The sequence below is a fragment of the Centruroides sculpturatus genome, unplaced genomic scaffold, assembly GCF_000671375.1.
Source record: "Centruroides sculpturatus isolate CEXI.00-Female unplaced genomic scaffold, Cexi_2.0 scaffold462, whole genome shotgun sequence".
Taxonomy (NCBI): domain Eukaryota; kingdom Metazoa; phylum Arthropoda; class Arachnida; order Scorpiones; family Buthidae; genus Centruroides; species Centruroides sculpturatus.
This window is the reverse complement of record NW_019385104.1, coordinates 124,122-135,720: the sequence shown is the minus strand read 5'-3', so window position 1 is coordinate 135,720 and position 11,599 is coordinate 124,122. Positions and strand designations below refer to the sequence as shown.

The window sequence follows — 11,599 nt, the reverse complement described above, 5'->3', positions numbered from 1 at the left end:
ATGCGAGCAGTTGCCACGCGTGTTGGGCACGACGTGAGTACCATCTAGCTATGTGTGACACGATGGATGCAGGAGCATCTGCGAACACGCCGAAGAGGAAGTGGATCGTACCAGCGCACAGACTGGCAGATTCGCCTAACGGCCCGTCGGAACCCGTTCGCCATAGCACATGACATCAAAGCCGTCTGTTCCCGTCAATGGGTGCATCTGTATTCACCCAAACATTCGCAATAGGTCGCATGAAGTCTGGCTGTACACACGGCAGTCAGCAACGGGAGTGCCATTAACCACTCGAAACAGGACTACACGCATGGCGTGGTGTCGTCGTTATCGCAATTGAACCACGGAATGACATCAGGTATTGTTTACGAATGAATCCCACTTCTGTTTGTGGAGGAATGACGTGGACGGATGTGGCAGTATTCAGGGAAATGCTATGTGTCGGCCCTTTTCGTCGAGCGTAACATAGGCCGAACAGCGGACATCATTGTTTGGAGAGGCATCATGTCTGATCAGCGAACAGCCCTAGTGCACATTTTTGGTACTCTGATAGCAGGCCAAGTACGTCACACGAATTGTGGGGCCTGTCGTTTAGCCAGCCACTGGTGCAGGCCGTATCCGACGGTCTTCCAGCAAGCTAATGCCCGACCGCACGCCACATAGTGAAATGGAGACAACCGCCAAATACTGTAGATGACATGCACCGGCAGTGGACTCAGCTTGGCAAGGTATTCCTCAGGCAATCATTTATCGCTTCATTGATAGTATGCCTCACACTATATAGCGGTCCGTTAAACAGGTGTCTGTTGCATATCTTTGTTATTTCATTCATTTGCATATCTCTGTTACCTCTATCTGTTCTGCAATGTGCCCAAGCGCATTCCTTTGCGATGTTGATATTTCACTTTTGAGGAGTGTAACTAGTTATTTATACTTGCATTGAAATTAATCATTGTTTACAAGTATATTCCATTGTATTAACTGTATGTTTTGTGTATTATACTAATTCAATGAGTTATTACAAATTGCATTATCTAGGCAATACCGGATGATACTTACTTTAAAGTAACAGTCGAACAGATGGATACAAGACCACTTTCTGTATATGATAGCGAAGTTAGTGGTGCAATTGCGTGAGTATTTTATTATGAATATTAAAAACTCTGATTTCACAAAAGAAAAATCATTTACATCTTTCATTTTTAACTAATTTATTCTCTGTAAATAACATTACAGAAATTTGAGAAAAAATATACTTAGAGATAAGAGATTATGTATACCAGTAATCGCACTTTCGATTTTGATATTCAGTCTCATTATTACTGTAATTGTATTAGCAGTTTCACCCTCAAGTAAGGAATGTTTATTGTTATTAATATTATAATATTTCGCTAGTTTTATAAGGCCATATCTTAATATCCACTAATTTAAAAAGATAAATTTTCCAGAGAAAAAAAAATTATTTACATTGTTCGTGTTTAGTGAAATTAGTCTGAATATTTAATCTCAATTATATTATGTTAAAAGAAAGAGTTATTTCCTTTAAAAATTGCTCACGATAACTATGGAANTAATGACAATTCTTCCCTAAAAAACGATTTCTGTTAAGAAGTGAAGTTTGGCAGGTTTCTGGGCATCTATCTCACTTAGTGATCTTGATCGTTGGAGGCGAAAATGTTACCTTCTGAAGAATGTCAAATAAATTTTCTCCCGTTTAAATCGTTCTTTCCTCTTTACTGCCTGCTAAGTGTGAGTATCATATAATGCAGGCGGATTTTCTCTCCATCTGTCTGTTCGCCTAAGTATGTAACTATTCTTATCGTTTAGTTACCCTTTTAAGGTTACGTTGCTAGTTATGTTTACAATTCATTTAGCATTATAAAATAGTCAGTCAACTTTACAAAAACATATTTGTAAGTAGTGTGTACCAAGTTTATAAATATAAATTGTATAAGTACAGCTGTACAATCCCACTTTGGCCACCACCAACATGCAACTCGTAAAGAATAATAACGTTTGTTCCTTCTCAGCCAGGTATAGAAATAACGAGATAAGGACACCAATTTACCTGAACGTTATGATAACTATAACTGAAATTTTGATTATTATAAGCAAAGTTACATTAGTGTGTGTTTAACTTATGTGGTTTGGGATATATAATTCTGATAACATTGTAGGACTGATAACAGCCGTGATTACAATAAACGAATTCACTTATTGAAACCTTGGATTTTACAAAAATGCATTCACATTATGATTTTCAGTGACTTATATTTACTTATACTTTATAATTGATATTACAGATTTTCGGGAAAAAGTAACAACAAAAACAAGAGATTATGTATAACTCTAAAAGCTTTTTTGACTTTGATAAGCTGTATTGTCATCGCTGTAATTTTAATAGTAGTTGTGGGTAAGGAAGTTTATTGTTATTTCTTATTTCATCGTAATATTTATTAATTTAACACAGGGGTTACCAATCTTCGTCACGTATCGACTCACATTTTATTGGTTCAGCTTAAACATTCATCGACCTCTAAGGGGTTAATACCGACCTTTTTAAGAAACCCTGGTTAAAAGAAAATTATTAATAAATTATATATTTTTTAAGATTTCACTGTTTAATATGATTATTGATTATATACAGGGTTAGTCAAAAGTCGAAAACTCGAGTATCTTAAAATGTTTAATGTTAGATAAATATAAACTTAGCAGCACGTTCAGGGTACAGACAGTTGAATTCTACAGCAATTTCATCTACCAAGAATGAATGTCATTTTATTCTTTAACTATTTCACCTGTAGGCACCAAGCGGGTCATTTTAGCGTTAGTGAGGGACTGGGCCCGACATAACAACATTAATAAAGACAGTACTGTACATTGGGTTTGTTTACTAGTTAGTTGCAAATTCGCGAAAGAGGGAACGAGTTTACACACATAGCGAGTACCAATTATACTTGGCTAGTAAATTCGCTTACTCGCTTAGCCTTTCCAGTAATGAAATAGTTTTAAGCTCGAACAACATACGTAATAAATAGTATATTTACTGTTTTAATACATAATAGTAATGATTTAGATTTAGCTAGCATTAAGCATCTTAAAAACATTTTTGACTCACTCTTCACGATTGTGCTAAAATAGAATCGTTATTCTTATTGAATATATTTTATTTTTCAAGCGATAAAATCTCAGTTAAAAGATTCTCGTACGGAAGATTCCGATATAATTTTAAAGAATCCGATAAATTTTGGTAATTTAATTCAAATTTATTTAAAGTTTAAATCATAATTTTTCGTATATAATTTATAAAAATTTAATATTTACTCAATTAGCTAAATCTATATTGAATTCAATAAATGAGTCGGTTGATCCTTGTGAAGATTTTTATCAATTCAGTTGTGGTAGATGGATAGCAGAACACGAGAAAAATGAATTTTCAGTTACAACTACAACTATTCTATATAATAAATTAGATAAAGATTTTAAAGGTTTGTATAATTTTCTGTTTATGACAAAGGATTAAAATTGATAGTATAAGATAACGCGACTCGAGGACGATCTGCCAAGTGGGGTGTCTGAGAGAGGACATCCCATGGTAAACTGGGTCATATTTAGGTGTTAGACACATGAAGAAAACCCAGAAAACTTCACGCGATCAGCCCATTGGTGAGACTCGAACCCAATACTAGATTTCAGTGCTTTGTTTTTGAGAAAGAAACACACAACGTAAACTGAAATTCTAATTTAGAAATTGCCATTTATAAGTAAGGCATTTCATTAAAAAAAAAATAATTCTGTTAAATTATATTATAATTGACATTGCTGAACTGGAAAATTACTTCGAAGACAATGGTTTCGAATCAAATATAATATAATATTTTATTTTTTTTTATAGAAATATTTGAATTAATAAAAGAGGAGAAAGATCTGCCAAGAAGTGTAAAAAACGTTATGAGAGCTTTTCATACTTGCATGCATTACGGTAAATCACCAAATAAATATGACTTTTTTTTTATTTCACGTGATGGTTATGAGGAAACAAAAGGGTATTAATGAGTTTTTCTTTATATAGATGGTTTAAATCCTGACAGTAAAGCTTGGATAAAAAATATCACTAGGCAAGCTGGAGGTTTTCCATTGATTGGAGAGTATCCTCAAGAATCGTCAAATTTTAATTGGACTGATATTTATTTGAAGCAATTCAAAACTTACTTCACGAGTTTTCCATTTTTAATAAAAATTGATGTAAATCCATTCAACTCGAGTGAAAATATAATACACGTAAGTCATTTCGAGTATTTATATTATTGATAGATCAGACCTAAACAGCAATCGCAATTGATGAAGTGATCGTTGCTTTCGTGGAATGTAGTAACGGAATACGTGGGTCATCTGCAAAGGGGATGATGCCTCCATGAAAGACTTTCCTTGGGAAACTGATCTTTATTTAGGTGTTATACAGGTGCCTCAATACTCTACAAGGCTGATCCATTGGCCTATGGGCACTAAAAGTGCCTGCCGTTTTAAAAGATTATCGTAAGTTTGGCCAGAAGCGAGATGGTGAGAGAAGGACTCAATATATACAGGATAGTTCACCCCCGAAAAATTTCTGAAGATATTCGACCCCGAGTTCCGAAGAGTCATAGACATAGTTGAATGTAAGCAACACGAGTATCTCGAATGACATAATAGCGATATTCAACCTCTCGCCACATTCACACAGGAACAGTGGCACGTTATCCTATGGGCATAAAAGAAAATTGTCTGGAGTCCCACCAACAGGGTATCCCAAAGCAATATTTTAGAAACTCATTACTTTAGTAAAAATATTGAAATTCAAATCTGTCTGGGGTACCACGAAGCTGTAAGGCTTCACTGCACGGGAATCATTTATTCGTTGCTTTAACACTTCGATCATTATCTACAGTGGAGGAGACATAGACACTGACTTTATAAAGAAATCCAAGAACGCCGTGTCTGGAGATTTGGGACCTCAGCAACTCCCGATTCAATATTTGGGCAGATGTTAATCGAGGTACAATCTCATATTGTGGAATTGAGATTAGAGTCACGTCTTACTGGAACATCATTGTCTGAATGTTCTCTTCCAATTGATGCTACGCAAAATGTGGAGAGAGATTGAATATCGTATGATGCCATTTAAGATGCTCGTGGTGCTTAAGTAAACTTGACTAGTTTCTGTGTAAATGAGCTTTTTTTCCTTTTACAGATTAGTCCGCATCTTGTCCCATGGATGGAAGAAGATAAATTATACAAACTTGTCAATTTGTTCGAACAATTCTTGTACATGAAAGAGAAAGAAATTTCCGACATACTTTGGTTTAAAGAAATCTTTTCTGATGTATGAAATGTCTAAATAAGTTTTCGGTATTAATATATATAAGATTTATTTATAAATATGTAAATATCTAATTTAAAATTTGTACAGTTAACAGAATCATATTATCAATTGGAAATAGATAATAAGGAACGTCAGTTAGTAAAAATTAATGAATTAAAATCGATTTATCCGGAAGTAAGTATTTACTTATTAATAGAAATTTTCACATACCTTATTATAACTATTCCTTTTTTTATTTTATGCTTATTTAGGTGGATTGGTTACCTTTTCTCAATAATCTGTTTGATGGTTTTCTAGAATCAAACACCGTCATAACAGGTGACGACAAAGTCTTGTTAGATGGAAAAACATGTATTAAAAGAACTTTCGAAATTCTCAAGAATGATAAAGTTACTAAAAGGTTCGATTTACTTTGGTCAATTTCTTATGTTCCTATTAGCTTCTATACAATATTTTCGCATGTTTTTTCTGTGTAAATGAATATCTCATTACGTTTTTCTCATTCATTTAAATAGCTTTGTTTGCATGTTCATTTATATTAGATTATTGTTGAATTACGGCGGTGCTATTTTTGCAATGGAATTTCTTGATATTCAAGATTTTCTTGAAGATGAAACGTTTAATTACCCTAATAGTATCCCATTACCTATAGAATCTGAGTATAATAATTGGGTTATATGTAAAGCCTATCTAGGAGAAACAACTGGTCCAGTTTTCAATTATTTATATGGAAGATATAAATATAAGAACACTGCTGTAAGCATATAATCGTGAGAAATTATATATTCAATGTATCATAAATTTCAACAGTTTAATATTATTCCCCGTGTTAGAGCAAAGAAATGTTCGATTATATAGTAAAAGTTAAGAAAGAACTGGTCGATCAATCGACATGGTTAGATGAACCAACCAGAAAAGCAATTCAAGACAAAGTAAGTAGAAAATTAATCATTTCCTAACGTTATGCTTATTCAAACACTTAAATATAATATATTTTAATATAGTTGGATCACATGGTGACATTCATAGGTTTACCACCTTGGACTCAAGACGTTGAAAAGTTGGACGAATATTATAAATTAGTATGTCCAACAATACGTTTTGTTGTGTATTTTGCATGTACGCTATATAATAGTCACTATATGTTTTAATAGTTACCTGAAATGGCGGACAATTTTTACGAAAACGTCTACAAACTAAATGAATTTAAAGAGAAAAAAGATGCTTCGTTTTATGGAAAGAAAAATGACAGGACTGAGTATGTTGATTTACTTTTGAAATATATTAACAAACATAAATAAATTATAAACTTATCTCAAAATTTCATAAATTAATTAAAACAAATTATTATTTTGAAGATGGCTACCATATTTCAAAGAGAAAAAAGATGCTTCGTTTTATGGAAAGAAAAATGACAGGACTGAGTATGTTGATTTACTTTTGAAATATAAAAATAAACATAAATAAATTATAAAATCTGCTCGGTTTAGAGTTTTATACACTGTTTAAGTGAATAATGGAACAAACAATGATTTTCGTGACGTCTGATAATTTTCATTGTCACGAAAGCCATTACTTGGCTCTGATTTTTCCCTTTTTTCCTTTAAAACATAGTAAAAAAAAAAAACTNGGATATAAATAATGGAATTTTATTTTAAATGATAAATGATGAGAAAATAAAATATTATTAATATGTATTCTTTTCTTATAGATGGTTTAGATTACGATAAATTATATTGGATAATAAATAAAGCTATTGAAGCTGGAGGTTTCCCATTGATCGATAAGAGTTTTAATGAACGACGATTATTTTATAATTGGCCTGATGTTTATATCAAGCAATTTAAAACTTACTTCATCTCTTCCCCGTTATTGATAAGCATTTATTCGAATTATTTAAATACGAGTGAAAATGTGATATATGTAAGCTATTGTGATTATTTATATAGGCTGATATATTGTAGTTAAATATATAAAAAAGTTAAGCAAACGATTGATACTGTTTTTCTTTTGTTTCAGATCTCTATACCTAATTCTGCACTTTCTTCTCCGAATAAAGAATTTTTACGTATAATCGCCTCGTTCTTCGGTAGTAATAAATCCGCTGATAAAGATATCGAAGACATACTTTGGCTTCATAATTATATTTCTAATGTATTAAATGTTTAAATATTTATTCCGATATTAGTACTTTCTATTATATAGATATTTAATTAAAAATTTCTGTAGATTTCACGTCCATCCTCTGAATTATTGGCAGATGATCATGAGTATGAATTAATAAAAATAAATGAATTAAAATCGATATATCCAGATGTGAGTATTTGAATGGTTAATAAAAGTTTTCACATAAATTGTTATAATTATTTTCTTTTATATTTATTCAGATCGATTGGTTGTCTTTTCTAAAAAATCTACTTGAAGACTTTCTAGAAACAGGAACCACTATTACTGGCAACGATAAAGTCTTCTTGCTTGGAAAAACATATATTAAAACTATCTTAGAACTTCTCAACAATGGAACAATTTCTCAAAGGTTTTTTTACTTTAAACGATTTCTCATAAAAATTTTTATACTATTAATTATTATATAATGGCAAAAGCTTAATGTTGAGGATAGAGATGAGTTTTATAAATATTATAAATGCTAATATGGAGTAAAACCTTCATTAAGTCGAGATATGGCACATGATTTCCCCTACTTCTAACTACCAAAATTTAATAGAATCAATGCCCTTAATACACAAACCTCTCTGCAAAATTTCAGAAAATTTCTACAAAAAGCACAGGAGATATTAACCTTCAAAGAGGGTGAATAAAATCGTGTCCCCACAGACACAGTAAATTCCATACGTACAGGAAAACCCTCAATTTGGCTGCATTTCTCGACGTTTGAAGGTTTCTAGATAAAAAATGTACTCTTGGAGGTCATTTTTTGACCCGCCAAGGAAAGAAAATATTATAACTCTTATCAGTTAATGAATTTAAATACATTTATTTGATGTAGTTAAAGCTTTAATCATTATTGTTGTTAAATTAAACACAGTTAATTAATTTTATTTATTTAATTACTTATTCATTTTATATTAGGCTATTATTGAATTACGGCGGTTCTGCTTTTCTGACAGAGTTATTTACGTATAATTATCTTGAAGGAAGTAGTCTAAAGTTAAAACATAAAACAGCTACGAATGTAAAATGGTCTCAGTGTAAAAGTTTCTTTACACAAACAGTTAGTCCCGCTTTGGATTATTTATATGGAAAGTATAGAGAAGAAAAATTTATTGTAAGAAGATAATTTTCATCTTTAGTAATAAAATATACTATGTAATGTTAATATTTTGATGATTACTTTGTGTTAGAGCGAAGAACTGATCGATTATATGATGATGGCTATGAAAGAAATGGTAAATCAATCGACGTGGTTGGATGAATTAACCAAAGAAGAAGTCCAAGACAAAGTAAGTAGAAAAAGTAATCACTTTATAACGTTGTGCTTATTCAAACACTTTTTAAACATGTTTTAATATAGTTGGATCACATGATAATACACGTGGGTTTTGCATCTTGGACTCAAGACGTTGAAAAATTAGAAGAATACTTTAAATTTGTATGTACAGAAAAAGAGTATATTTGACTTCGTTATATGTTATATATAAATTTATTTATTTATATTTAATAACGTCTATTGTAAATTTTTATAGCTTCCTAAAATGACTGACAATTCTTTTGAAAATATGAATAATTTAAATAAGTTCTTATTAAAGAAGTTATGCTCACTCTATCGGAAGAACAATGATAGAACCAAGTATGTTAATTTTAAATTTGAATTAATAGCGAGTTTATGGCCGAAGTTTTCATCTTTAAAACGTGAACGTTGAACGTCGAGCGCCTCTATTTTGTAAGCGGCGCTCGNTTGTACATGAAAGAGAAAGAAATTTCCGACATACTTTGGTTTAAAGAAATCTTTTCTGATGTATGAAATGTCTAAATAAGTTTTCGGTATTAATATATATAAGATTTATTTATAAATATGTAAATATCTAATTTAAAATTTGTACAGTTAACAGAATCATATTATCAATTGGAAATAGATAATAAGGAACGTCAGTTAGTAAAAATTAATGAATTAAAATCGATTTATCCGGAAGTAAGTATTTACTTATTAATAGAAATTTTCACATACCTTATTATAACTATTCCTTTTTTTATTTTATGCTTATTTAGGTGGATTGGTTACCTTTTCTCAATAATCTGTTTGATGGTTTTCTAGAATCAAACACCGTCATAACAGGTGACGACAAAGTCTTGTTAGATGGAAAAACATGTATTAAAAGAACTTTCGAAATTCTCAAGAATGATAAAGTTACTAAAAGGTTCGATTTACTTTGGTCAATTTCTTATGTTCCTATTAGCTTCTATACAATATTTTCGCATGTTTTTTCTGTGTAAATGAATATCTCATTACGTTTTTCTCATTCATTTAAATAGCTTTGTTTGCATGTTCATTTATATTAGATTATTGTTGAATTACGGCGGTGCTATTTTTGCAATGGAATTTCTTGATATTCAAGATTTTCTTGAAGATGAAACGTTTAATTACCCTAATAGTATCCCATTACCTATAGAATCTGAGTATAATAATTGGGTTATATGTAAAGCCTATCTAGGAGAAACAACTGGTCCAGTTTTCAATTATTTATATGGAAGATATAAATATAAGAACACTGCTGTAAGCATATAATCGTGAGAAATTATATATTCAATGTATCATAAATTTCAACAGTTTAATATTATTCCCCGTGTTAGAGCAAAGAAATGTTCGATTATATAGTAAAAGTTAAGAAAGAACTGGTCGATCAATCGACATGGTTAGATGAACCAACCAGAAAAGCAATTCAAGACAAAGTAAGTAGAAAATTAATCATTTCCTAACGTTATGCTTATTCAAACACTTAAATATAATATATTTTAATATAGTTGGATCACATGGTGACATTCATAGGTTTACCACCTTGGACTCAAGACGTTGAAAAGTTGGACGAATATTATAAATTAGTATGTCCAACAATACGTTTTGTTGTGTATTTTGCATGTACGCTATATAATAGTCACTATATGTTTTAATAGTTACCTGAAATGGCGGACAATTTTTACGAAAACGTCTACAAACTAAATGAATTTAAAGAGAAAAAAGATGCTTCGTTTTATGGAAAGAAAAATGACAGGACTGAGTATGTTGATTTACTTTTGAAATATATTAACAAACATAAATAAATTATAAACTTATCTCAAAATTTCATAAATTAATTAAAACAAATTATTATTTTGAAGATGGCTACCATATTTCAGAGTTGGAGGAGCACATCCTATTATATTTAATTCACTTGAATTTAATAGTATTGGTAAGAAAAACTTTATTACTTTTATGGGAATTTTATTCGAATAATAGTTGCCTTTATTAAGAACATTTTGTCTGTAAAACTCGACTGTATTTGCTCTCTCTTTCCCTATCTTTTCACGACACTACCTTCGATCTATGTGTTTTTCTCATTAGGTAATTTTGTATCTTAATCGTTCAATTATGTATATTGTGTTATAACTTACAAATATGTCTTAAGTACAGTATATCTTATACAATAGGTATCTTCTCATTACTGATATATGTAAAGAAACACTCATTATAAAGATACCAGTTGCCATTTTAAGTATGATTTGTTTTAGAAATCGAGCTTATATAAAATAAAATTAAAATATTTTATTAATAGAGAGGTTGCGGCCAACGTTTTCAACGTGTACGTCATACGTTCAGCGCCGCCATCCTGTAAGCCTAGAAGTTTGACAATGGCGTTTGAAACGTCAGTGGAATCATGCTCGACGTTCTATTAGAGAGTTTGCGGCCTTGAAAGGAGTATATGCAAAGCAAAGGAATCAATAGCAGCAGAGAAAATATTCAGTTTGAAATACAGTGGTACCAGTAGCGTGACGTGACATTTGATGATAGGGAAGCTGTGTTTCTATAAGAAGCCGACTTCCAGGGGCAATCAGTCAGCAATGGTCTAGGGTCCATTCGTATTCGTTTGTTCGATAAGCCAGTAAAAACCGTAGACTTCTCTAAATGTATTTTTAATTAATAGATTATCTAACGCACTTAATAAATAAGCAAGTTCAATATAATTAACTCTCTTATATTAGATTTAATAGATTCTATACGCCCTCTAAATGCCAATTCTCGCT

General features: G+C 31.2%; 2 protein-coding genes and 1 pseudogene across 2 annotated transcripts; all 3 read left to right on the top strand.

The window, feature by feature from the left end:
• LOC111634756 lies at window positions 1-595 on the top strand (annotated as a pseudogene).
• Window positions 596-698: 103 nt separating this feature from the next.
• On the top strand, window positions 699-8,889 carry LOC111634755 (endothelin-converting enzyme 1-like). The gene is made up of 21 exons (XM_023379596.1): window positions 699-728; window positions 1,039-1,133; window positions 1,237-1,352; window positions 3,333-3,488; window positions 3,896-3,982; window positions 4,073-4,281; window positions 5,231-5,362; window positions 5,450-5,536; window positions 5,614-5,762; window positions 5,905-6,118; window positions 6,196-6,294; window positions 6,367-6,444; window positions 6,517-6,620; window positions 6,721-6,786; window positions 6,932-6,975; window positions 7,074-7,285; window positions 7,382-7,516; window positions 7,592-7,678; window positions 7,750-7,898; window positions 8,453-8,648; window positions 8,725-8,889. The coding sequence occupies exons 1-21, from the start codon at window positions 699-701 to the stop codon at window positions 8,887-8,889; spliced, it is 2,610 nt and encodes an 869-aa protein (XP_023235364.1).
• A 395-nt stretch (window positions 8,890-9,284) lies between these two features.
• On the top strand, window positions 9,285-10,934 carry LOC111634729 (endothelin-converting enzyme 1-like). Its single transcript, XM_023379565.1, has 8 exons — window positions 9,285-9,338; window positions 9,426-9,512; window positions 9,590-9,738; window positions 9,881-10,094; window positions 10,172-10,270; window positions 10,343-10,420; window positions 10,493-10,596; window positions 10,697-10,934. Exons 1-8 carry the CDS (start codon window positions 9,285-9,287, stop codon window positions 10,809-10,811), a joined length of 900 nt encoding a protein of 299 aa, XP_023235333.1. The 3' UTR covers window positions 10,812-10,934.
• Window positions 10,935-11,599: the final 665 nt, after the last annotated feature.

Bases quoted from the DNA above. Each gene is read 5' to 3' on its own strand.
- LOC111634755 (XM_023379596.1), top strand. From the start codon at position 699: ATGCACCGGCAGTGGACTCAGCTTGGCAAG. The intron at 1,353-3,332 runs GTAAGGAATGTT...TTACTCAATTAG, and splicing joins ATTAGCAGTTTCACCCTCAA to CTAAATCTATATTGAATTCA. The intron at 5,763-5,904 runs GTTCGATTTACT...CATTTATATTAG, and splicing joins AATGATAAAGTTACTAAAAG to ATTATTGTTGAATTACGGCG.
- LOC111634729 (XM_023379565.1), top strand. From the start codon at position 9,285: ATGAAAGAGAAAGAAATTTCCGACATACTTTGGTTTAAAGAAATCTTT. The intron at 9,339-9,425 runs GTATGAAATGTC...AAATTTGTACAG, and splicing joins TTAAAGAAATCTTTTCTGAT to TTAACAGAATCATATTATCA. The intron at 10,421-10,492 runs GTATGTCCAACA...ATGTTTTAATAG, and splicing joins TGGACGAATATTATAAATTA to TTACCTGAAATGGCGGACAA.